Below are 27,544 nucleotides of genomic sequence, written 5' to 3' on the forward strand. Positions count from 1 at the left end.
ACAGAAGTACAAAGAAAAGGTCAGGGACTGAGGCTACCTTTATGCAGTGCATCACCTTCATCTGCGGTGATTATACCTAACATTCATTTTTATTAGCATTTTCAAAACCTTTCAACAGAAAACATATCTGCAATGCACCTGGCACGATGCTCACTGTACAGGCACATCCTTAATCAAAATGGGCTCCCCACTTCATTCCTTATGCATTATTCAGGCAGGTTTTCTTATTCAATGAAGGTCATTGCAACTGTTTTGTGACTTTGTATCCTTTATGTATGTATTTAGTCAAAAGGTGACAGCACAGATTTTCCTCTCCAGCATGATAATTGAGTTAAGAATGGTGCATGTGTGCTTTAGCGAGGATTCAGGAACCTGTGATGTATCAATTTCAAACTGGTTATGGAAATACTATTGTTTATATATAGAGCAAAAATAGTTAAGAATTTAAAAGGACATCACTGAGTAATTCAGAGGAGGATCAATGTTTTTGGAGGAAAATGTATAGATAATATTATTGGCCTAAACTGAAAGCCAACAGTTACCTCATGACACAACAAAGGTGGTGACTGGTGCAATCCCACATACGAGAACATGTATTCTTCTGTAATAAAGTTGAATGTCACGTATATTTTAATAAATCGGTCTTTTTCAATGAAATAATTTTGTCAATACAGTACTGAATTCAGTTTTATCTTCCTCAAACCATCAACAGGTGTTCAAAATGCACAACTTGTTGTTGATGCATCAGTGCTTCCTCCTTATTTACCATGTCACATTTTCTACACTTTTCAACTTAGATTCTGCATCTTGGTTTTTCAATTTTAAAAAGAATTAGCTGCCAACAGAACTAGATTTTTTTTATGCAGAAACTGGAACTAACCAAAGGCAAGTGAGATAATTACCGCTGAGCTGGCCATAATCTTAATATAAAGGAAATGCAAATTGCCAATAGTGCATTGTTAATACAGGTTGTTGTGTACACTACAAAGCAGCATAGACATTGACTAATCAGTTAATAACTCAGCTGTCATATTGCTATAAATGCCAACAAGCCTGTACATTTGCTCAAACACAGGATGCCCTCCACTCTGACAGCCACTCTGAAAACTCAATGGTACTTTATACTGAAGCAGTACAGGCTCCACATATTGCCAGCCTAAGCCATTTTGTGACTTGTCAGATAAAAATAACCACACGCTGTTTGACATCTAGAAAGCTCTTGGGGAAGAATTTTTAAGTAACTATACAACAGAAGTATCCACATTAGTTCCAACATCCAGCACAGGTCACATGCAGCTTGCTGACATTTATTCAAATGTCTTTTTAAATAGAAGCTAATGAACTTAAAATTTCAAGGTCACAAGATAGCTGGGAGATGCAGTCATGAGTGTGACCTACAGAACAGAGTTTGTAATTCGCAGGGAGTTTTGACTTATCTTTGTACTGTAGTGGGCATGGCGACATGGTCTGTTAGTGTACCAACATGCTACACCATAAATTGGGAGAATACATGTCCTGTGCTCCCCTACTGTTTTATACAGTAAAATTGCACCAATAGTCGAGTCTATTGTCAATGTAAAAACTGTTACTTTCGTTTTAAGTGACCAATCTGTTCTTAATAGAACTATAAACAAAAATTGTGGGTCCCTTACCACTCCAGGCATTCAATCCAATTCAAAGAGCACACAAATAATGACCCCAGGAAAGTACTGATGAACTAAAACTGGCTGTAATGTTCTGTGACTGTCTGCCATGTCATTGGCAAGTATTGCCAGCTGCTACAAGTGATTATTCAAGGATTCAACTGCATTATAAAATCAACTTGGGTCTTCCCATTGATAGCTGCGACTTTACAGCACATTCTTAATACTGTACTTTTGCTGAATTTTAATAAAAAGATCTTTGATCTAGTTTTCAGATTTACTCATTATAAATTTCTGAATATTGTTCTATAACTGCAGATTTTTACTAATCATGCATTTCAAGGCTTTTAATGTATTTTCTGAAAAGGTGAAGCACACCACAGCGAAAGCTCAAATATCCCCACTCTGGATTATCTGAGCATTTTAGTGGAAGGGATTGAGATTGGGAGACCAGTAGGACAGCTGGGAGGATTCACTTAAAAAAAAACACTTGCTGTTGTAAATAAAACAGAAGTTAATTTAAAACATATCTGTAAAGGACATTTTAGGAGTCTGATTTATCTCTCTGGGACTCTCCTCCATTATGGTGGATAATTGAGATTCCACTCCATTACCAACATAAATCTCCATGTGTCAGAGAATCTAACATGTTACTTTTACATTTGTTTTGGACACAGTGTCAAAATGCTATAATGGATTTCCTTTCATGCATCACCCAATGATCTGAACAGCCTAGACTACACTTAACACCGTCTGCGAACCTCAGACATTTAGGAACATGAGGAGCAGGCTATTCAACCTGTCGAGCCAACTCTGCTATTCAATTAGATCACGGCTGATCATCTACCTCAACGTCACTTTCCTGGGCTTTCCCCATATCCCTTGATGTCATTAGTATCCAGAGCACTCATTTACCTCTGTAGTTATTTCTAATTTATAATAAGGAAACCAATTTGCCTGAAGGATTGCTTGCACAAAGAGAAAATGTCCCGTTTTGCACCAGTCTCAGGAGGGCTACAGGTTCAGCAGTTCCACTACTCGAAGGCTTCTGTTACATTGGAATTGCAACCATTTAATTAGGGCACAGTAGAAGAAACAGAAAAGAAGTTGTATTTATATAGCACTTGTCATGGCCTTAGGACATCTAAGAGCACTTTACAGCCAATGAAGTACTTTTGTTTTGAAGTGCAGTCACTGTTGCAATGTAGGAAGTGCAGCAGACAATTTGGACACAGCAAGATCTCACAAACATCATGAGATTAATGACCAGGCCATCATCTATTTAGTGATTGGTTGAGGGAGAAATGTTGGGCATAACACCGGGAGACCCCACCCCCCCCCCACTTCTTCAAATAGAGTTATGGGATCTTTTACGTACAACTAAGAGGGTAGGTAGGGGCTTGATTTAACATTACATTAGAAGGGCAGCACCTTCAATAGTACAGCACTCCCTCACTGTCAGCCTAGATTATGTGCCCAAGTATCTGGAGTGGGACTTGAATTTACAATCTATTTCAGAGGTGAGAGTGCTACCTCACATCACACAAGTTTAGCGTGGTGGGGAGAAAAACTGCTTCACACTGATGCTAAACTTGTAGTTTGAATGCAGTATCAATTTCTTAACTGTCCTTGATACAAGCTGTTGAGTTGCAGACCCCCAAGGATTGGCTGCTCATTCACAAAGTTCAAATCTGTTGGCCACCTTACTTTTACCACCTGCTGCGAAGGAATGCTGACCACAGACATCCTGGCTTCCCAACAGTAATTTAAATAGCATATTAAGAAGTGCAAGCAGCTGCCCTCAACATCAAGGCAGTATTCAATTGGATATGGTTCCAAGGATTCTTAGTAAATGGAATTCAATACAGGTCAAGGGGAGACCTCTTCAGTAAATGGAGTCACTCCTGGCACAAATGAAGATGGTCATGGTTGCTGATGGTCAATCATTTCAGCCTCAGAACATCGTTATAGACCTTCCTCGGGATAACATCCTCAACCCAACCATCTTCAGCTGCTTCATTAATGATCTTCCATCATAAGATCAGGAATAGGGCAGTTCGCTGACAATTTGACATTGTTCAGTTCCATTCACAACTTCAATAATAAAGCAGCCCATGCCAGCCTACAGCAGGACCTGTACTACATTCAGGCTTTGGCTGACCAATGAATAAGTGCCAGGCAATGAGCATCTCCAACATAAAAAAAGGCCTAACCATCCCATAGACTTCAACACCAATACTGAATATTCCCTCATCAACACTGTGGGGGCACCACGACCAGAAGTTTAACTGGACCAGTCACATCAAAAATGTAGCTAGAAGAAGAGGCTGTGTGGAATGCTCGTGTCCTGACCGCTTACATCCGCTCTAACAACTAAAAAGCTCAAATCAGGAGTGCATAGTACACTTATCACTTCCTTGTACAGGTATAGCTGCAGCAATATTAAAGAGGCTTGGCACCCCGCCACTGAACTCTGCATCCACACTGGGAGCAGCAGTTTTCATTCCATGACGTACTTGTCATTGACAGAAGGACTAATAAACTAACAGTGAAACTTAGTTTGTAGTTTCCCCTCTTTTTAGGTTTCTAAACTTCACAGCGTCCCCTTTCATTCAGAAGAGTTGGATGCTTTGGGCCGCAGTGAGCACTGACCTATGCGTGGCCAGAAGGATTTTTTGTTTTTACAGCTAGCCAGAGCGCTCATTTACCTCTGTAGCTAGAAACGATGTGTTCAACCACCATGAGCTGCTCAAACCAGCTATCATCCCAAAAAATAGCAAAGCTCACCTGCAGACCATGATAGAGTTTGAATGCCATCTGAAGTTATAGACAGGAAAATAATTCACAATATTTTTCTTGTATCCTCTGTGCAAGTAAAATACAAAGTGCTTGAATAGAATCTGAAAGTACAAAGCAATCCTGCAAAGCATATACACTAATTTCCTGGGTTTTATAAAAACTAAACAGAAACAAATGGAGTAAAGGAAGAAGGATAAGAGTGATAAAGTGGGAGACACATAAGATCACAAAATAAATATCAAGGCGGCCATTTGAACTGTCTCAGTTCTACTATTTAGAAAAAGGTACACATCTCAGTATCCAACCGTCTCTTAAAACATTCCAAAGTTTCGGTCTCGACTGCCCTAGCTGGAAATCTATTCCAAGCTGATAAGTCAGTGTGAAGAAGAATTTCCTGACATTAGTCCTAAATTTGTCTTTCAACATTTAAACCATGTTTAAACAATGCAGTGCTCCAAATTTACTTTTTCTATTCGGTTTACTACCTTATCAGGTTCCCATTCAGCTGCCTTTCACAACCAAAGAGCACAAATTTCTCTAGTCTCAAATGTCTCCTTTGTGTCTCACTGGGAAAAAATGAACACAGTTCTCAAGGTGCAATCTGGCCAGAGCACTGCATCATTTTAGCACAACATTATGTCCACTTGATTCTATTTGCTTTGTTGATTGCTGCTTTCTACTGACTGGGCATGTTGACTGCCAATTCCAACACTTCATGATCTCTTTCAGCTTCACTCTAACCTACATTGCCATCTTTCACAGAGAAAGAGTTTTTCTTTCAACATATACGTACACTTATTTTTTTACAGAATTCAGGACAGGGTAGAAAGAAAAACTTATAAAAAAGACAAAGAATCAGACATGAGCAGGAAAAAGTGTGAAGCGCATACAGAGGAACGGAAGGAGAATGAAAGAGTGTAAGACCAGAAGGAAAAAGGGCAGTTAAAATAAATGGGAGAGAAGCAGAGAGTTATAGGAAAAGAGAAATCTTCTTCCTCAGCAACAGGAGATAAAGTAGTAATTTGAAAACATGAAATATTGTCCCACTAAATGTATGTATTAAATAACAGTTCCAGGTAAATACAATCAAAGCCACCTTGTCCAAATCTGTATTCCATTCTAGACTGTTATATACAAAATAATGGGTAAAAAGTTTGATCCCTTATTTGACTTGTTTCACATTGGCAGCCTGGAATTTTTTTAAAAAGAGTAATGTGGTGTCATGCCACTACTATTTATTCAGCAGCTAAAACATTTAAAATGCACTTTTTTAAAAAAAAGTTTAATTTTTGAATTTTGGTACATGAGCCACCATGTTACAAATGATTACCAAAATTTTCCAAAAATCAGACGACATAGCTACTTACAAAATAACTGTACACTTTAATGTCTGATGATGCAAGTCACCTAACCCACTTAGGCGACCTCAGACATCATCTTCCTCTTCATCACTAATCACATATTTCTTTGCCCTTTTGCTGGTACCTTTATCATCATTCTCCACTTTTCTCTTTCCAGAATGTTCACTTTCCTAAATGGAGAAAGGGGTGTGGGGGGGCGGAGGGGAAGCAGAAAGGGCACAGAAAACACAATAGAATAAGCATTTATCATACTTATGTGTAGAGAACAAGTAACTTGATGCTGTAAAGTACTTTCTAAGTCAATGATGAGAATCAGTCAAGTACCTCATCAGAAGAATTACCTAATAGATTATTTCAATAGCCAAATATTTTATAAAAAGACTGGTTTTGTATCTTGGGGGACAAAGGAAACAAAGTCCTTACAATACAAAATATAGGCTAACCCTACTGAATTCAGCCCTACAGGGACCTGCTGCTGCAGATTTCCCCTTGCACTAAGTTGCCACTGCACTGACATTAATTACATGGGCTGGCCGTGGCCTGTGCAGGAAATCCTAAAGATAGAGATTGGTGAGACACTTAGATGATACCTGGGAGGTTCCTGCTAGGTTCAGCTGCCTTCCAAAGTAGCGACAATACAAATAACACTTAGCAGGTAGGAGAGTTTTGAATTTTCTTTAAATTATTAAATCGATCTGGAACCTATTTTATAAATATATTTAAATGCTATTAAAATAATTAACTGTAATAGAATAAATGTGATCATAATTTAAAAAGGTCCAACTTCCAGAATAAATATCAAGTGCACATATGTTAAAGCTGTCATAACCCATAGATCCTTCTTTCAAGGTCAAAATTCAGAATGTTTCTAAGTTTGCATAGTTTGCACCCACATTGTTCCCTTTCGCTGTCTTTCCACCTCCATGCTTTCCTCCTATGGCTATATGAGCAGGGCAGTGTGGGCCACTCACTCACCCAAAGCTAATATTTGTAGACTGTCCAGGCAAGAAACAGATTCCCAGTGAAAAATAAAGCTCCAGAATAATTTCTTTCCCCCAAATCAAAATGGAATAGTTAACACCATGAGGCTAAAAACTATGGTTGATTTTTATATTGATACACAAGTATCAAAAATTCATAAAATACATTCTCACAAGCTTTCTTCAACAAAATATTATACATCAAACTTTGAACTGGGTTAACATATTTTCATACAGTTTAACCATTTTTATTTGCTAGAATTTGATCTGCATGTCATTCACAGAAATCTGAATAAACTGAATGTGAAAACCTAATGATGGGAGTCAAGCTCTTGGTCAACATTTTAAAATAAAAATTAGTCTGCATCAGATGGGGATGGCTAATATTTGTCTCACGTTACAAAAAAACTGCAGTAACTATTCCCATTTGTCTATTGGATTTTTGCATGAAATTTTACCGTACAAACCTCATCACTGTCGAGCTTCTTGGCTTTTAGGAGCCTCTGTGCTTTGTCATCATCAGACCCCTCATCACTATCTGAGGAATAAATCCGGGCACGCTCCTCTGAAACAGACATTAAACATATGCAATGAACCAGATACTTATGCCACCTACCTTTGTTTTAAAATTATGAAGATTTGTAAAGTGATTTTGTAGCTTTCAATACTAAATATTCTAACTTAAGATTAAATGGCTCTGCATTAGCAGTGTATTGGACTAAACTGAAACCCAGCATGAACGAGTACTTCCAGTCATCAAAGAACAGGGACTTCTGAGTCCCTACCTACTACCTGAAATTACCTCCTGGATTCCTAGGCTGCGATCCACAGCTATGCTCATTTTCTGGGATGTGTTTCACGCTTCTCCTGTCTCCTGGATTGGACCTAAATTCTTGATTTCTTAACAATCGCTCTGCTTCTCTGCATTTTTCCTGGATTAAACGCCACTCCTCTATTCGCCTCCTGAATCAAGTTCTGGTTCTCTGCTGATTCAAACATTGCTCTTCTTCTGGCTCTTGAACTGGACTTTGCTCCTCCACTGGCTCCCAGATTGGTCTTTGCTGTTGCTGGCATCAAATTGAAACTTCACTTCCCTACTTGCTCAAAAACCAGACCACTCCACTGTTGCCTATTGCTGGAAAGCTACCCCCTCCACAAAATCTAGCCCTCAAATATTGGACTGGTTACCTTTCTCGTATCAACTTCAACCCTAAATTCCTGCCATGCCACACCTAGCTCTCTGCCACTGGTCCAATAATTGAAGGTGTTCCCATATCCATTTCCGTGCACATATTGGCTGCTTGGACCCAAGTTCCCCATTCCCACTTCTCCTTTTCATTAATCTCCGATACTTGCTCTGTTCTATTCTCCTCTTCATCTTATCAGGCCATGCTCCTCCATCATTTCTAAACAATAAATTCCAGGAAACTAGCCATGACAGCTAGATCAATGATGGCCTTACTTATATCGTGCAAGATAATAAAGATGGATTTACAGGCTTAGAGTGCAGAGCTAAGGCTACCTTATAATTAATCAAATGTGTATATGTGAACTAAATGTGAATTTTAGTTAATATTTATTTATTTAGATACAGCACTGAAACAGGCCCTTCGGCCCACTGAGTCTGTGCCGACCAACAACCACCCATTTATACGAACCCTACAGTAATCCCATATTCCTTACCACCTACCTACACTAGGGGCAATTTACAACAGCCAATTTACCTATCACCTGCAAGTCTTTGGCAGTGGGAGGAAACCGGAGCACCCGGTGAAAACCCACGCGGTCACAGGGAGAACGTGCAAACTCCACACAGGCAGTACCCAGAATCGAACCCAGGTCCCTGGAGCTGTGAGGCTGCAGTGCTAACCACTGCGTCACCCCAATATGTTTAATATGCTACCGTTAATATCATAATTATAGTAACTGACATGGTAATATTTGTGCTGTGGGGTTTTAGCAGACTACGGGTAAAATAGTGGACAGAGAAATTTCATATGAATGCATGATGTTCACATGCTAATGTCGTATAGCACAATTTCAGCCTGCAAGTTTCTTAGAATCTGTTCTGTATTTTGAAGTACTGATAAAAATGAGTTAGTTTATAATGCTCTTGGTGATATTAGTTCCCCTTTCATACTGGATGCCGTTACAAAAGTATAAACAGAATTCTTGGGGGGAGGAGTGATTTTCAATTAGAACGCAAAATTGGGCAGGCGGTGTGCGAGGCGTCTGCTATGGTTGCCTGATGACGTTGACAGGAGGCCTGAACTGTTTTCATGGTCTTGCCTCATCACAACAATATCAGTGAGCCGCCAGTGTTGAAAGAGCACTGACAGACAACTCACTGATTGGGGGTGGGGGCACGAAATCCAGTGACTCCTCCACAGAGCCAAGCTAGAGGTGGTGCATGGGGGAATGAAAGAGGGGTTGGCAGCAGGTTGGACTTTTCTGGGGGCTAGATGAGCATTCATGCTCCTCATGGTCCCAGTCCACTACTGCCTCATTCCCACCTGAAAATTGGGATGAAAATCATTCATGTCAGAACTGCTATATTCAGCTTTTCAGCAGTAAAATGTCAATTGTCAACATCAAATCACTAAAAACTTTTATTTTAGCCACTGTCCTTAACTGCTATTTTCATCAAAAATGTCTTATGACAATAAAGCATCAAAAACCTCTCAGTATGACATTAAGCTAATCATGGAAACTGGGGGTGGAAATCCTCCTTTAAGAAAAAAGGTAGAATGTCTGTTTTTATCCCAAAGCTGATGACCTAATTAGATTAGATTAGATTAGAGATACAGCACTGAAACAGGCCCTTCAGCCCACCGAGTCTGTGCCGACCATCAACCACCCATTTATACTAATCCTACACTAATCCCATATTCCTACCAAACATCCCCACCTGTCCCTATATTTACCTACCACCTACCTATACTAGTGACAATTTATAATGGCCAATTTACCTATCAACCTGCAAGTCTTTTGGCTTGTGGGAGGAAACCGGAGCACCCGGAGAAAACCCACGCAGACACAGGGAGAACTTGCAAACTCCACACAGGCAGTACCCAGAATCGAACCCGGGTCCCTGGAGCTGTGAGGCTGCAGTGCTAACCACTGCGCCACTGTTTCTGCAATTTCTTTTGGCTGTTAACTTTGGACGAAAAAATGTTTTACATTTGAGAGAAATTTTTATAACTTTACACCTGTTCTTTAATTCTTTTAAAGGTAAAAGTATTACTGATTTCTGTATTAAAAATAATCTACAGATATTACACATTTGTAACTGCAGATTGTAGAGTGATAAACTAAAACACAATTTGCATCATCCAGAATCCCACTTGTACACATTGAGGTACACAGTGACTATTCATACAAACTGGTGTAATACTTTATGGAAAGAATTAAAACAATATACTGTATTCACAAAGAGATTATTCTCCCAGCAGAAAAAGAAACACACTGTTGGTGCTTTGTCATAACAGAACAATGCCTTACATTTGTAGGAATGATCTACTCAATACTCAAAGATCTTGGTAATTTACCATACCTCTAATTCCTCCCTTGTACTTGTTCTTGATGGCTGCAAGACTGATGGTCTCATCACCTTCTTCCTCCTCATCATACCGGTCAGGTTCCAGGTAGGAGGAACTAAGACCTCGCTGACTCTGCTTCTCTCTCATTCTCCGCTGCTGAGACTCTCTTCGAATAGAAGCCTTAAGCCGCTCTTCCTCTTTCTGCCAAGATCAAAAGTTGCTTTTACATTTTTATGTTACTTCAATGTGATTCTGTGTAGTTGCAAATGCACATGTGGATACTCCCTCCGTTGATAACAACACTATATCATATATGCTTTGAGAGAGGGCAGCTCCATTTCAATATTTTTCATGAGTCTTCAGTCAGGCTTGTTTACCTTTATCATTTCAGAACGCTGGGATTCAGGATCTCTGCCAGCCATAGGAAGGATTCGAATCTTTTGTGTTTTTGAACACCTATCTGCCAGAGACAGGGTCATCTTCCTATGGGTAGCACTGTCTGTAGAGTGAGGCCTGTAATACATTGCAATAAAGATGATTTAGTTCTAACTTTAAAAAAAAATTACCATAAAAACTAGAAGATTCACCTTAAAGCCTAGAGGATAAATATGCTAGGCAACACGATACTAACTCAAAGAGGCACTAATTTCAGACGGGACAGTAATTAGAGCGTCACTACTGGCTTCAGGGAGGGAAAAATATTCAACTAGAGTACTCCCTCTGAATTATAATCCACGGACCATCTGTTGGAAAATGCACATACAGACATCAGATGAGGAAAGTATCAGGCTTGGCTCTGGTGATCAGTCAAATAGCCTGCCAGTACTGGCAACCTAAGTTCATATACGAAGAGTGGGCACTTGGTCAAGTACTAAAGAGCTTCAGCAACTGCGGAGTCTCCCAAAGTGATGGATAGCAAATTATGAAGAGGGTGGGAGTGTGGAACTTGGTGTAGAAGTTACTTTCAGAGATGGTTTGAAAAATCTCTGAACTTGAAGTGTGGCTTATGACCAGTGTAGCATTTTTTTTGATACAGAAACCCAACTTTATAATAATGAACAAAGATGCTGACTTAATTTTCTAAATGGTCTGATGAATGGGAACATTTGCTTGCTTTAATTTGCACAGTTTAACAGAAAGGGCACTGTTAGCATTTAACCTGATTAGATTACAGAACTAGAATACAAACATCTTCTAAGGCCATTTTTAATAAAAACTAGTTTTCATTGTAAGAGCTGCTGTTTTTTTTAAAAAAAGATAAGTTTATCTTCAACAAATACTTCCACTAAAGGTAAACATTCTTTTGATAAACTCATGATGCATTACTCACACAATGTTTCCACGACAGATGATTAGACACCATATTAAGTTTTGTGTTTTTAATTCCCAAGGGTTCAACATACCTGAAGGTAAGCTTGGTTTTGAAGACTGCCTGGCCTTGCAAACCAGTTCCCTGTCTAATAAACAGATGGTTGTGATCCCCTTGAAGTGGAGCCTTGTAGACATCAAAAACTTCATTTCCAAGATGTAAGGACATACTACAATAATAAAAGAAACTGCCATTATTTCAACATTGTATGCACAGACTGTTTTACACACTGGCACTTGTGTCTTTAAGTAACACAGAAATTCATAGGTCATTGAACTTTATCATAAGAACACAGTTACTATTCTTTGGAGAGTCTATTATGTGTTCAAGAAATTAATTTATATAACACAGCAACAGGTTCAGGCAGATGATCTTCAATCAATCTAAGCTACCTATCCACAGTATTTCCTTGGTTCCTAATAATCTTGAACCTCCTTTGTGGACAAGAACTTGCCTAAGTCAGATAACTATCTAATTCAGATATCATCCATCAAAACAATAAAAAGTCCTGCCAACGTTTCAAAAATGAAGTTGTTTCTCTGCCCTCTCTCAATTAGGTTCCGCCACACTGCACATCATTACAAAACCAAGATGATCAGTACTATTTTGCAATCAACACTTGGATGAAATGTGGGTTGCATAGCTGAAAGAACTGATCTTTACTTGGCACAGCTGCCAGCCAGCTCATCCAAGACGGTGTACTCACCAGATAGGGAACTATGGCAAGGACTTTATCTGGACAATGGAGGTCTCAGCCACTGGCTAAAGCGCCGATGAGTGCCCCGCGTCACCTGCTCTGGGGAAGACCCGCCACATTACATGCCAATTAGGCACTCAAGTGGACAGTGACAGGCCTTCTCTGGGATTAAGGACCACTTCAACAGAAGTCCCGCCTGCCAACTCGTTAAATGTAAAATTCTAAAAGGAGCCCTGATGATCAGCTAGACCCCTTTTCAGTTTGCATTGTTAGAAAAGAGTCATTTTCACTGTCCATTTCTTAACATTTAAACTTTCACTGATTGATGAACAGAGTCCTGTACATGCATTTAAGTACTTATGTTCAGAGCTTTGCTTTGTCGCCATCTGATATCAGAGTCGTGAATGCGGGCTCTCAAAATCATAACTGTGTAAAATTGTTCGGTGCAGTATAACTGCACCATTAGGTTCATGCATTTCTATGAATGCTTCACTTTTTAAAGAGGCAGCATTGCTTAATTGTTACTACTGATGGTAGTTTCAATGCCAGTAGTCTATTAAAACGTCTATCTCTGTCTCTCATCTCTCTCAGAGACATATACGTATATACACTTACATGCACACAAACGTTTATTTTTACTTTTAAGCAAAGTAATATTCCTTCTACGTTGCTAGGGTTGCAACTATCAGTGCAGGTGGAATGAGAAAACTGTATGCTCAGCGTTTTCTCAGTGCATGGACGTGCAATAAATAAATAATAAGCAAATTTAAAATCAACATCCTCAGAAGATATCAGAATACATTAAAGCCGCATAACAAAATAGTAAATCTCGCAGCTCATGTAACCATGGTCAGACTCATTTTAGTTTGTATTTATAATGAATATTACCAACCTTCCATCAGACCATTTTACTATTCGAGCATTACTTTCACGAGTTTCATTTCCTTCTTCATCTTTACGTACTCGCCAGCGAATGGTGTTTTCAACCTATGGCCAGAAAACAAAAATTCAATTTGAAGATGTCAATGTTTCAGCTACTACCTTGATGGGAAAGTATCATCACCATTTCCCCCACCTTCTAAAACAAAATACATGCAGTAAAATCTTAGCAATTAGATGGGCTTACTACTTATCCTATAGAGAAGGCATTACCTTTAATTTAAGTCTTGTTCTACCTTCTTCATCCAACATTTCCTCATCTTCAAATTCATCTTCATAGTACTGAGGATCAAATGGTCTAAAACAGAAACCAGACAGAAAGACGGACTATAGATTATAATTTGAAAAATGACTACGAACGGCCATGGCTATTATAGTATGCACTCAAGCAAGATGGCTATGAAATACGTGCAATAATCCTGATGTATCCTGTGCAAATTGACAGGGGGAAGTTAACCTAATTCACAAGATCAGCAAACCACCAAGTTAGTTAGTTTGTTCCAGGTAATGATTCAGATTTTAATTGATTTTAGCTAACTTTGCTGGAGAGCATAGTAAAGCTTAAGTTTATTTTATAGCAAGTCAACACAACCAGAACTAAGTTTTAACATTTATCACAAAACACACTGCTTTGTGTTAATGTAGTGAAAACTACAAAAGAACATTTGACAGTAACCAATGACATTTAATAAAGGAAATATTTTCTTTTTCTCAGTTTACTTGTGTCAGCAGATACATCTGTAGCATGATGCAAGTGAAAGTTGTATCAAATACATGTTTTAGAAGTATTGCAGAGAAGATATCAATATGTTTATATTTTGATAGTTCTTAGATCTGAAATAGAATTAAAGGTTTCAGTAGATTTGATATTTAACATGTCCAATCACCATGTAGCAGTAATCAACCAAATAAATAAATTGGTAGACTATTTAGGAAAGGGAGTGCATTTACAGAATGGTTTCCATGATCTTAGGATGTCCAAAACTGCTTTACAATCGATTGAGCACTTTTTGACGTGTAGTCACAATTGTAATGTCAGGAAATGCAGCAGACAATTTGCACACAGCAAGGTCCTGTAAACAGCAATGATGCACATGGTCTGATACTTTGTTTTTGTTTAGTGGTTGAGAGATAAAGATTGGCCAGGACACTGGGAGAACATCGTTGCTTTTCTTTGATCAGTGCCATGGCATTTTTTACATTCGCCTAAGAGGACAGATGGAGCCTCAGTTTAACGTCTCATCTGAAAGACAGCATCTCGAGCACTCTCAGCCAGGAACTGAAGTGTCAGTCTAGATGATACGCTCAAGTCTCTGGACTGGGAGTTTAACCTCCTGACTCAAAGACCAAAACAGTAGAATGCAAGTCAGAGGAAGTCAGGTTCACATGGTATACTGCTTTGTTGTCTCTGTTTACGGAGAGTAGGGATAATGGACAGTGATGACTCTAATTGGCAGGATGGTGTTCTACAGGAATCTGCTTTGGGGCCTCAACTATTCACTGTATTTATTAACGACTTAGATGATGAGACAGAAAATCATATATTCAAGTTTGCTGATGACACAAAGATAGGTGGCATTGTAGGCAAATTACAAAGACATTAATAAATGAAGTGAATGGGCAAAACTGTGGCAAATGGATTTCAATGTAGGCAAACGTGAGGTCATTCACTTTGGACCTAATAAGGCTAGAACAAAATACTTTCTAAATCATAAAAGTTAGAAACAGTGGAGGTCCAAAGAGACTTCTGGGTCCATGTACATAGATGTCATGAACAGGTACAGAAAATAATCAGAAAAAGGTAGAAGTTATGCTACAGCTATACAAAGCCCTGGTTAGATCACACATGCAGTACTATGATCAGTTCTGGGCACCACACCATCGGAAGGATATTTTGGCCTTGGAGGGAATGCAGCATAGATTTTCCATAATGATACCTGGATTAAATTAATTTGAGTTGAATTACAAGGAGAGATTACACAAACTAGGGTGTATTTCCTGAAATTTAGAAGTTTACCGAGCGATCTGATCAAAGTTATAAAGATATTAAGGGAAACAGATCGGGCAGATAGGGAGAAACTATTTTCATTGGTTGAGGAGTCTAGAACTAGGGGGCATAGTCTAAAAATTAGAGCCAAACCTTTCAGGAGTGAAAATACAAAATACTTTGACACATGAAGTGTTTGGAACTCTCTTCCACAAATGGCAACTGATGCTAGATCAATTGTTCATTTTAAATCTGAGATAGATAAGACTTTTTTAACCAAATGTATTAAGAGATGAGGTAAAGGCAACACATTGAGTTAGGGTGCAGATCAGCCATGATCTCATTGAATGGCGGAACAGACTCAAGTGGCTAAATGGCCTCCTCCTGTTCCTATGTCCAATGTTAGAGCATATCTTGAGTATTGTGTCCACCTCTGGCCACCAAAACACAAGTGAGACACTTCAGCCCTGGAAACAATTGAGAGAAGAGTCAGAAGAATGATTCCCAACATCAGTTAAGAAGAAAGTGGAGATTAGAGGGAGTTTGGCCTTAAAAAGAGGTAATTTCATGTCAGCAAGTTCTTCTTTATGCAACATACTGAATGAATTTCTGGGTAGAGCAGTGGAGGAGAAAAACTCAAACTATTTGAGAAGAAATTGGATACCGTCTTGAAGGAAAGAACTTAAAATATTTCTAGATGAACTAAGATAAGCCAAATAGCCCTTTGCATCTATGTTGTGATCTAAATTGGGTGAAGTATCTGGCCTGTACGTTCATAAAAATATTCAAGAAGATGCCATCATACAAGTCTACAGTACCTGGGCTCCACACTGAGAAAGTTAGGTAGTTTAACAAAATACAGATCATTCCCTAAATCGGTGTTCACTTTAGGAATTTCTACTTCTATCCGTGTTTCTGGGATCGGTTCTACTTCTGGATGATCCTGATCCATGCCATACTCATCCTAAAGCAAAAAGAAAATCATTAAGTGGGGAGGGGTGGTAAGAGTTTATCTATACAGAACAGTGAGTGAGCCTTTTGCTTAGCGGCAGCATTGTTGCCCCGCCCCACCTCCTAAACTGTGCCCCACTGCGGCACAGTGGTTAGCACCGCAGCCTCACAGCTCCAGGGACCCGGGTTCAATTCTGGGTACTGCCTGTGTGGAGATTGCAAGTTCTCCCCGTGACCATGTGGGTTTTCGCCGGGTGCTCCGGTTTCCTCCCACCGCCAAAGACTTGCAGGTGATAGGTAAATTGGCCATTGTAAAATGCCCCTAGTGTAGGTAGGTGATAGGGAATATGGGATTACTGTAGGGTTAGTATAAGTGGGTGGTTCTTGGTCGGCACAGACACGGTGGGCCGAAGGGCCTGTTTCAGTGCTGCATCTCTAAATAAAAATAAATAAAAAATAAACGAATCCCAAAGAGCTTAAACTTCACTCCATACAGTCCCATCCAGTGAAGATTGGAGCTCCAGCTCTACATTCTGTGTTGATATCCAGCCAGATACTTTTGTCTGCTGGGTGTGGGTGATCCAACCCCTTATCATATGGCTTGGGGAAACACATAAAAGTCTCCTGCCGTACAGGACAAACCACTCTATCAGCCGGTATGAAGGTGATTATGGCGATTGAAGGAGCATTCATGTCACAGTTTGTCAGGCTGTTGTTTCGGGTAGAGTAGCACAGTGGTTATATTGCTAGACCAGTAATCCAGAGGCCTGGACTAATGATCCAGAGACAGGAGTTCACATTGTGCCCCAGCAACTAGGGAATTTAAATCTAGTTAATTAAACTTTTTAAAAATCAGGAATAAAAAGCTAGTATCAAGTAATGGTGGCCATCAAATCATCGGAATGTTGTAAAAGCCCATCTGGTTCACCAATATCCTTTTGGGAAGGAAATCCGTTATCCCAGACCCAAAGCAATATGGTTCACTCTTAACTGTCCTCTGTAACGGCCTGGCAAGCCACTCAATTGCACCAAACCACTACGACAAAGCATAATCACCACCAGGACTGCAGTGGTTCAAGAAGGCAGCTCATTACCACCTTCAAGGACAATCAAGGATGGACAATAAATGCTGATCTTGCCAGTGACACCCACATCCCGTGACGGAACAAAAAGAAAAAAAATCAGCCGGTGACTCCTTCTGTTACTTCACATTATTCTCTCAGGGAAGAGTGGAGAGTTACAAAAATAGAAACACCGAATGGTCTTGACGATGCCACTAAAACATCATTATGCTGGCAGAATTTTAAGACATATTCATTGTTATGTAGTACTCCCAGCTTTCACTAGTACTTGTATATTTCATTATTCAAACCATAGGTCTCATATTTAAATTTGTATTCCCCTAGTTTGTAAACGTTTAAAAGAACTGGCTACTGTAATCAGTTAGGATACTCTCCCTTCATCTGTTGAAATTGGATTGCAACACAGTCCAGACTAATGGGATGAGGTCTCTCTCTTTCTCTGTCTCTGGCAGCAAGCACTCAGCTCCTGGTGGACATGAGCACACTTTATAAAACCACACTGATTTAGCAATTACCCAGAAAAATAAATCACTCATTCACACTTGTGCATTAGCAGGAACTTCTTTAAAGTTGTGGGTTGAAAGATGTTGCTCAGGATTAATGGAATGTACCTTGCTTTTCATCTGGTCTTACTATATACCCAAACTGAAAGTACATGATGCTGACACCGAGTGCGTAAAGACGAAGAAAGTTCCATTTCCCACTGCTGACATCCCTCACTTTTGATGAATACAAAAAGTCACCAAGAATGATAAAAGAATTAAAATGTTACTCCCAAACTTTCAACTCAAAGAAACTGACATCTAAACTAGCTAAAAGTTTAAGAGAACAGTGCAGCCATGTCACTATTCAAAAAAGTGTAATGTCATTTTATGCAATGCCAAAATATCATCCTTTGACTTTATAATGTGAATCCAGATTCCAAGCCCCACTAACTAACAATTTACCAACCAGTGGAAACTATTACTTTCTCTAAGCCTCTCATAATCTTGAAAAGCCCTATTCGACCAGCAATAAACTCAATTTTTAACCTTTTCTTCATAACTATACTCTCTAATTCCTGGTATAATTTTAGAGAATCATTCCTGCACATTTTCCATGGCTTGCACATCCTTTCTTTAATGGGGTGCTCAGAACTGCCTACAATAATCTGACTGTGGCCTAATCAACGTCTTGCGCAAAATCAACCTGGCTTATTTTCTTTTTTATTCAATTCCCAGTGTTCCATCTATGCAGCTATCCTTCTCATTTAAAAGTTATGAAAGGTTTTGATAGAGTAGGCACAGAATGTTTCCAATTGTGGAGAAGTGTAAAACTAGAAAACATCGACACCGAGAAATCAAATAGAGAATTCAGAAGAAACTTCTTTAACAGAGTGTTGAGAATGTGAAGCTTGTTACCACATGGAGTAGCTGAGGTGAACAGAGTGGATGCATTTAAGGGGAAACTGGATAAGCAAATGAGTAGGGAATACAGGGTTATGCTGATAAGAGTTAGGTGAGGAAGGATGGGAATAGGCCCAAGTGGAGCACAATGTTGGCATGGACTGGTTAGGCCGAATGGCATGTTTCTGTGCTGTATATTCTATATAATTCTATATACAATCTTGGCACAGCTTAGTATAACTTTAGAAGAGATATCCAGAAAAAGTATTCAAATAAAATTTGAGGAAATTCAACTAAAAGCTTCCGAGTTTCTGTATTAGTAGCAATCTAGAAAATGGAAAAATAAAAATAGACTTTTTGGAAATGTTTAACAAATACTTACTACAGGTTGGCCTGGAGTGGGAGGCTTTTCACCTTCGCTGTCGGACGAAATATCATCTGCACCCCCAAAAAGATCATCTCCTTCTATTTTATCTGCAGCACAGCCACAATATCAATATATTTAGGAAAAGATTGCACAACGTGTCGTGTATAGCCAGTAATGCCAACACACTGGCAACACTTTTTTTCTTAAAATACAGGCCATTTGTGACAGAAGGTTAAAACATCTATAAAAGTGTTACCTTTGTCTTTTACATCACTGTCAGAATCAGAATCTGAAGCAATTATTTTCTTTGGCTTTTGTCTAATGATTTCATCGTCACTGTCACTGCCTCTTCCAGAAACTGAAATTGAAATTGAGAACAGTTTAAAAGACAAGCATTTGACTTAGAAACCTATTGATAACTATGCTCGTCTTCCTTACATAGTCATCGCCACGGGAGGTTCAATTATAGAAGCGATTAAAAGAGGACAGCTCACCAACAAATTTGGAGCGTGATCCTTCCAATACAAGATTGTAAATATTAAAGCTATGAGCTTCTTTTTTAAAAATGTAGTCATATTTCACTAGCTTAAAATATTGAAAACTGATTAAAGCAACTTGTGATATTCCATTTGGAAAATGAAAGATACTGAATTATGCCATTAGGCAGACTCTAAATAAATTGGAATGATTTCAAAACAATTGGAAATATAAATATTAGCTTACTGACTGGATGAGACTAGCTCCAAAAACATTCAAGAAACTCGACACCATCCTAAACAAAGCAGCCCAGCTGATCAACACTCCCTCCACCACTGATGCACAGTGGCAGCAATATGTGCCATCTACAAGATGCACTGCAGCAACTCACCAAGGCTCCTTCGACAGCACCTTCCAAACCTGTGACCTCTACCACTTAGCAGGACAAGAGCAGCAGACACATGGGAACACCACCACCTACAAGTTACCCTCCAAGCCACACACCACCCTGACTTGGAATTATATTGCTGTTCCTTCACTGGTGCTGGGTCAAAATCCTGGAACTCCATTCCTAACAGCCCTGTGGATGTAACTGCATTAAATGGACTGTAGCAGTTCAAGTTGGCACTTCACCACCACCTTCTCAATGGTAATTAGGGATGGGCAATAAATGCTGGCTTTGCCAGCAATGCTCAGATCCCAAGAATGAATTAAAAAACACAGGTTACCCGTTTCATTTATCCTTGATGAATTTGTTTAGAAGATAAGCCAAATGGCTCTATCACTGTATTATATCTTAAAAAGCAGAAACAAAATTTTAACTCCATATTTCTGGGACCACACAAGTATTATAAAGGTTAATAAAGAAGCAATATTCTCGGTTTTGCCCAAAACCTAGCAAGACTCTGGGGACCTGGGAGCATATTTACACAAATCATTGAAGTCTGCAGGGCAGGGTGAGAAAGCGGTGAATAAAGCATATGGGATCCTGGGCTTTATAAATAGGGACATAGAGTACAAACACCAGGAAGTTATGATAAACCTGTACAAGACACTGGTTCAGCCTCAGCTGGAGTATTGTGTCCAATTCTGGGCACCACACCTTTGGAAGGATGTTAAGGCATTAGAGAGGGTGCAGAAAAGATTCACAAGAATGGTTCCAGGGATGAGGATCTTCAGTTACATAGACAGGTTGGGAAAACTGGGTCTGTTCTCCTTGGAGAAGAGAAAATTAAGAGATTTGATTGTGGTCTTCAAAATCATGAATGGTCTGGACAGAGCAGATAGGGAGAAACTGTTCCCATTGGCCGAAGGATCCAGAACCAGAGGACACCGATTTAAAAAATTTTTTGAATTCGTTCCTGGGATGTGGCCACTGCTGGCGAGGTCAGCGTTTATTGCCCATCCCCAATTGCCCTTGAGAAGGTGGTAGTGAGCTATCTTCTTGAACCACTGCAGTCCATGTGAGATAGGTACACCAACAGTGCTGTTAGGAAGGGAGTTCCAGGATTTTGACCGAGTGACAGTGAAGGAATGGCGATATAGTTCCAAGTCATGATGGTGCATGGCTTGGAGGGGAACTTGCCGATGGTGGTGTTCCCATGCATCTGCTACCCTTGTCCTTCTAAGCGGTAAGGGTCGTGGGTTTGGAAGGTGCTGTCTAAAGGAGCCTTGGTGCGATGCTGCAGTGCATCTTGTAGATGGTACACACTGCTGCCACTGTGCGTTGGTGGTAGAGGGAGTGAATGTTTATGGATAGGGTGCCAATCAAACGGGCTGCTTTGTCCTGGATGGTGTCGAGTTTCTTGAGTGTTGTTGAAGCTGCACCCATTCAGGCAAGTGGAGAGTATTCCATCACACTCCTGACTTGTGCGTTGTAGATGGTGGGCAGGCTTTGGGGAGTCAGGAGATGAGTTACTCGCCACAGGATTCCTAGCCTCTGACCTGCTCTTGTATTTATATGGCTACTCCAGTTCAGTTTCTGGTCAATGGTAACCCCCAGGATGTTGATAGTGGGGGATTCAGCGATCGTAATGTCATTGAACGTCAAGGGGAGATAGTTAGATTCTCTCTTGTTGGAGATGGGCATTGCCTGGCACTTATGTGGCACAAATGTTACTTGCCATTTATCAGCCCAAGCTTGGATATTGTCCAAGTCTTGCTGTATTTCTACACGGACTGCTTTAGTATCTGAGGAGTCAACGAATGGTGCTGAACATTGTGCAATCATCAGCGAACATCCCCATTTCTGACCTTATGATTGAAGGAAGGTCATTGATGAAGCAGCTGAAGATGGTTGGGCCTAGGATACTACCCTGAGGAACTCCTGCAGTGATGTCCTGGAGCTGAGATGATTGACCTCCAAAAACCACAACCATTTTTCTTTGCGCTAGGTATGACTCCAACCAGCAGAGAGTTTTCCCCTGATTCCCATTGACTCCAGTTTTTCTACTGCTCCTTGATGCTATACTCGGTCAAATGCTGCCTTGATGTCAAGGAAAGTCCCTCTCACCTCACCTCTGGAGTTCAGCTCTTTTGTCCATGCTTGAACCAAGGCTGTAATGAGGTCAGGAGTTGAGTGGCCCTGGCGGAACCCAAACTGAGTGTCACCAAGCAGGTTATTGCTCAGCAACTGCCACTTGATAGGACTGTTGACAACACCTTCCATCACTTTACTGATGATTGAGAGTTGACTGATGGGGTGGTAATTGGCCAGGTTGGATTTGTCCTGCTTTTTGTGTACAGGACATACCTTGGCAATTTTCCACATTGCCAGGCAGATACCAGTGTTGTAACTGTAGTTTAGTTTAGTTTAGAGATACAGCACTGAAACAGGCCCTTCGGCCCACTGAGTCTGTGCCGACCATCAACCACCCATTTATACTAATCCTACACTAATCCCATATTCCTACCACATCCCCACCTGTCCCTATATTTCCCTACCACCTACCTATACTAGGGGCAATTATAATGGCCAATTAACCTATCAACCTGCAAGTCTTTGGCATGTGGGAGGAAACCGGAGCATCCAGAGGAAACCCACGCAGACACAGGGAGAACTTACAAACTCCACACAGGTAGTACCCAGAATTGAACCCGGGTCGCTGGAGCTGTGAGGCTGCGGTGCTAACCACTGCGCCACTGGAACAGCTTGGCTAAGGGCGCGGCAAGTTCTGGAGCACAGGTCTTCAGTACTATTGCCGGAATGTTGTCAGTGCCCATAGCCATTGCAGTATCCAGTGCCTTCAGTCGTTTCTTGATATCATGCAGAGTGAATCAAATTGGCTGAAGACTGGCATCTGTGATGGATCATCCACTCGGCACTTCTGGCTGAAGATTGTTGCAAATGCTTCAGCTTTATCTTTTGCACTGATGTGCTGGGCTCCCCCATCAATGAGGATGGGGATATTTGATTGGCAAAATAAGGTTGGGAAGTGTTGATGTCGAAAGGGACCTGGGTGTCCTTGTTCATGAGTCACTAAAAGCTAGCATGCAGGTGCAGCAAGCAATTAGGAAGGCAAATAATATGTTGGGCTTCATCACAAGGGGTTTTGAGTACAAAAGTAAAAAGGTCTTGCTGCAATTGTATAGAGCCTTGGTGAGACCACAACTGGAGTACTGTGTACAGCTTTGGTCTCCTCGTCTAAGGAAGTATATACTTGCCAAAGAGGGAATGCAACAGAGGTTCACCAGACTAATCCTTGAGATGGCAGGATTGTCTTATGAGGAGAGATTGAGGAAACTGGACCTATATTCTCTAGAGTTTCGAAGAATGAGGGGTGATCTCATTGATACTTACAAAATTCTTAGAGAGTGTGACAGGGTGGATGTAGATAGGATGTTTCCCGTAGCCGTTAAGTCAAGAACCAGAGGACATAGTCTCAGAATAAAGGGTAGGGTATTTAAGATTGAGAATGAGGAGGAATTTCTTCACTCAGAGGGTGGTGAATCTGTGGAATTCTCTACCCCAGAGGGCTGTGGAAGCTCAATCATTGAGCATGTTCAGGACAGAAATCGATAAATATCTGGATACGAATGGCATCAAGGGATTTGGAGATAGCACGGGAAAGTGGCATAGAGGTAGATAATCAGCCATGATCTAATTGAATGGTGAAGCAAGCTCGATGAGCTGAATGGCCTACTCCTGCTCCTATGTGCCTAAGCAACAGTGACATGAGGTGAAACTTTTTTTACGCAGCAAATGGTTAGGATGTGTAACGTGGTGGAGGCAGATTCAAATCGAGGACTTCAAAAGAGAACTGGATAATTATCTGAAGAGAAAAAATTTGCAGGGCTGGCGGAAAAAGCAAGGGAGTGGGTTTAGGTGAGTTGCTCTTGCAGAGAGCCGCATGGACACAATGGGTCAAATGGCCTCCTTCTGTGCCGTAACCATTCTATGATTCTACGAAGACTGAAAGCTCCTTTTGCAAAGATGATCATCACTTGGAAGAACCTGAAACCACAACTGGAGAATTGGAAAGCAACTTACAAACATAACTATTGCTTCTTCTCATGACTAGCAACATGTTTAACCAACATAACTCAGTGGGCTACCTGACATGATGTCTCACAATAAGTCAGTTCAGACTGGGCTGCACGAATGGCTCAATAAATTTGCCCAATGATTACCTGAGCCATAGGGCTGTATTTTACAGCCCCCCTGATATCAGGGGATGGGCAGCCCAGAAAATGCCTCCGGCAGAGCCCTGCCTGATATTGCTGGGGGCAGTGAGGCCTCGTGTTGGACCCCCGACACTCGGCGATGGGAGCAAAATCTGCATATGTAAAAAAATGCAAATAAATGAATTAATCACTTACCCACTTCCGCCGTCTGTCCCGTTTGGAGATCCGAGGCGGAACACTGGTGGGGAGGGGGAGCAGGTAAGTTTCTCTGTGTGTTTGGGGGGGGGGGGGGGAGGGACGCAGAGTAATTTAATTGATATAGGGGATGGTGGGAAGGGGTAAAGTTTAAAGTTTACGAACTTTGTGGGGGGGGGGGGGAGAAAGAGGGCAGGTTCTTAATCCTATGGTTATTGAGGGCGTGTGGGAAAGGGTCAGGATCAAGTTATTTCTTTTTTTTTTACATGTCCCTTTAAATTTTAAATTGCAATGTAGGGCTCGAAGCCCTTTAAAAATGCGTCGGAGGGGACGGGCTTGTAAACCATCCCATACAGTCCAGTAAGGCCGCAAGTTCAATCTTGATTTATGCTAAATAATTTACCTGATTTATGTTCCTGCTCATCATCTGAAAGGTGCTGGTCCTCTTCTGAATGATGCGGTTTTTCCTCTTCATCTGATTGGTCACTTCTGGACTCTCTCTCCCATTTCTCATTTTCAGAATGCACCTCCTTTCCAGAAACCTCAGCATCTGACTGGTTACTGGCAGCATCGGAGTGGGAATGGTTACTGGCAACATCAGATCGGGAATGGGCGCTGCCAGCATCTGAATGGATGTTGCCGGCTTCAGAGTGGGATCGGATGCTGCCGGCATCTGACTGAACGCTGCCAGCGTCCGAACGTGCACTGCCAGCATCCGAATGCATGCTGCCAGCATCTGAATGCATACTGCCAGCATCTGAACAGGTACTGCCAGCATCTGAATGCTCACTACCAGCATCAGAACCTACACTACCTGCATCGGAATGCACACTTCCCGCATCAGAACGATTGTCGTCATCTTCATTATCAAACTGCTGCTCTTCAGAGCCACTCTGCTGCTCTGTCTCCGAATGCTGGACGTCATCTTGATCAGAGTGTGCTGAAGCTATGGACTGGTTATCAGATCTGTCGTCACTTTCACTGTGCCCACTGTGTCTTGAGTCTACTTCATCCTCACTGTCCTCTCCAAATAACTCTTTATTGCTAGGCTTTGCAGCCTCTCTCCCATCTTCATCCTCATTCCCATCTTCCCTTTCACTCTCACTCCCGGAAGGATTGCTTTCTGATGCTGCTTGTTCCTGCTCCGAATCAGAGCCTGATCCCGATCCCGAGTCAAAATCTGTGGAACAAACAAATCGATAGGATGAATCTGGTTCAGTTTCTATCCCTGTACTCAGATAAAAAGTCAATGTGACAATATATTGGCCTTTTACATTGTTTTATTCTAATACAATGCTGTAGAAGAAAAAAAACAAGCTAACTAGACCAGCTGGCATTTTCCTGCTTGCCGTTTTCCTATGTTCTTGATACCTGAGAGACTAGATCACAAACAATGCAGCTTCAATACCAATGGAGAACCACAGCACACTGGCTTTAAAGGAATGGCAAACAATCTCATCCATTGTGCAAGTCCAAAATTCTGTAGAACGTTTAATTTCTTCTACATTTTAAACAGAAAGAAATCATGTCCCAGCTATGTAGATAGACTAGGGTAAAATAGATTTGCTGAATTATTTTCAAGTGCTCATTCCTCACAGGTCTCTTACTAGTAGGTACGAATAAATCACATTCCATATATCCTTTTATTCATCCTTAACCAGGGCTTGGTGATGTACATTGCCAAACTCAGCAGAACTAAACCTCACTACATTAATAGAAAAAGATAATAAAATTGGGGCATCAACTCATTAGTGCCCATGGTAGCAAAGAATGGCGAATAAAAGTCAAGAAAACTTTGCTAAGGAGGCTGCCTAGACAAAAAACTGTGGACTCCTGAGAAAGTTACCCCTTCAAAGTGGAACATTTGTTGCAATGAATGAGTGGGTTAAACAGTGTGCCACATAAACAATTGGCAGAAATAATTCAGATCTTTATCCTGCAGCCATTGAATTCCCCATCAACAAACAGGCCTAGATCTCACAAGCAAGATATTCTAATAGAGACGGGCAACAAAATCTTGGATTATGTGTATACATTAGTATTTTTTGCCAGTCCTTAATTGTCCTATTACTGTTAAGAATCAACCATATAACATGGAGTCACATGCAATACATTCCCTTCCCTGGAGAATATTAATGAACGGGTTGAGATTTTCCAAAACAACAGCATTTGTGGCAATTTTTCCTGGTACTTAACTCTGGGTTGTTTGTCCAGCGCCATAAACAGAGTGCTACTGTACCCATGTAATTTTTTACTTCTCTCTGTACAGGCAATGTACCACAGTTCCTTTGCACTCAATTCAATAAGAAAAATGGATCTGTGGGGGCAGGGAGGGGCAATAACATTTCTTTAGAAAAGTAATATTTCTGCACAAATGAGCAGTCCACAAAATGTATGATATCCCAATTTAATAAATAGCTTGTAGAGTTGTTAAACTTTTTTCTATTCTCAAAATGTGTAACAAACACAAGACAACATTTATCACAAATTGCTCGTTGTCCTTAGAAGCTGGTGGGCCTCCTTCATGCTGAAAGAGTGCCTTGCAAACCCCTTCAGAGGGTATTGAGAGTTAATCATGGTGAGAGACTTGAGTCATGTCGAGAAGGGCAGCAGCTGATAAAATAGTTGGGGTTTTTATAATTGACAAAACGCCAGCTTTCATCGCCCTTTTCCCTGTTGCTAGTTCAGATCTTGACAAATTTAATCAATGCATATTTACAAATTTGCCAGGATAGATTGTGAACTGATGATCTCAGGGTTGTCCATTATCACCAAGCCCTGGAGAGGTTCAGAGGGCAGCCTGGCCCCAATGGGCCCTCACTGCAGTGAAAAGACAACAGGGCTCCTCTAAGGAGAGGCTCCAAGTACCTTTTAACCTCCAAAGGAATCAAACCCCATTCGACCTCCCCGAACTGCAGGGGAGTTTGATTACTAACTAAAGCCCGAGGGTAAACTCTCCTCACCGGGACGCTGAAGGTTAACCAGACCCTGCCGGGAAGGCGCACTGTTTAAACCCCGAACCCGCCTTACCTTTCTGCTCAGGTTCGCTGTCCGCATCGCTGCCGAATAGATCCGCCATGTCCGCCATCTTGTCCGGTCGCAAAGACAGCCAGAGACACAAACCGCCGAAGCATTTTACAGCACTCGTCG

At 40.8% G+C, this 27,544-nt stretch overlaps 1 protein-coding gene across 1 annotated transcript; it reads right to left on the bottom strand.

Moving 5' to 3' along the window:
- leo1 (LEO1 homolog, Paf1/RNA polymerase II complex component) lies at window positions 1-27,544 on the bottom strand. Its single transcript, XM_068017993.1, has 12 exons — window positions 27,425-27,544; window positions 24,798-25,574; window positions 19,356-19,457; window positions 19,115-19,206; window positions 16,133-16,278; window positions 13,541-13,625; window positions 13,281-13,375; window positions 11,726-11,860; window positions 10,700-10,835; window positions 10,337-10,523; window positions 7,251-7,348; window positions 1-5,973 (listed from the first exon to the last, which is right to left on the bottom strand). Exons 1-12 carry the CDS (start codon window positions 27,480-27,482, stop codon window positions 5,869-5,871), a joined length of 2,016 nt encoding a protein of 671 aa, XP_067874094.1. The 5' UTR covers window positions 27,483-27,544; the 3' UTR covers window positions 1-5,868.

The sequence above is a fragment of the Heterodontus francisci genome, chromosome 38, assembly GCF_036365525.1.
Source record: "Heterodontus francisci isolate sHetFra1 chromosome 38, sHetFra1.hap1, whole genome shotgun sequence".
Lineage (NCBI taxonomy): Eukaryota > Metazoa > Chordata > Chondrichthyes > Heterodontiformes > Heterodontidae > Heterodontus > Heterodontus francisci.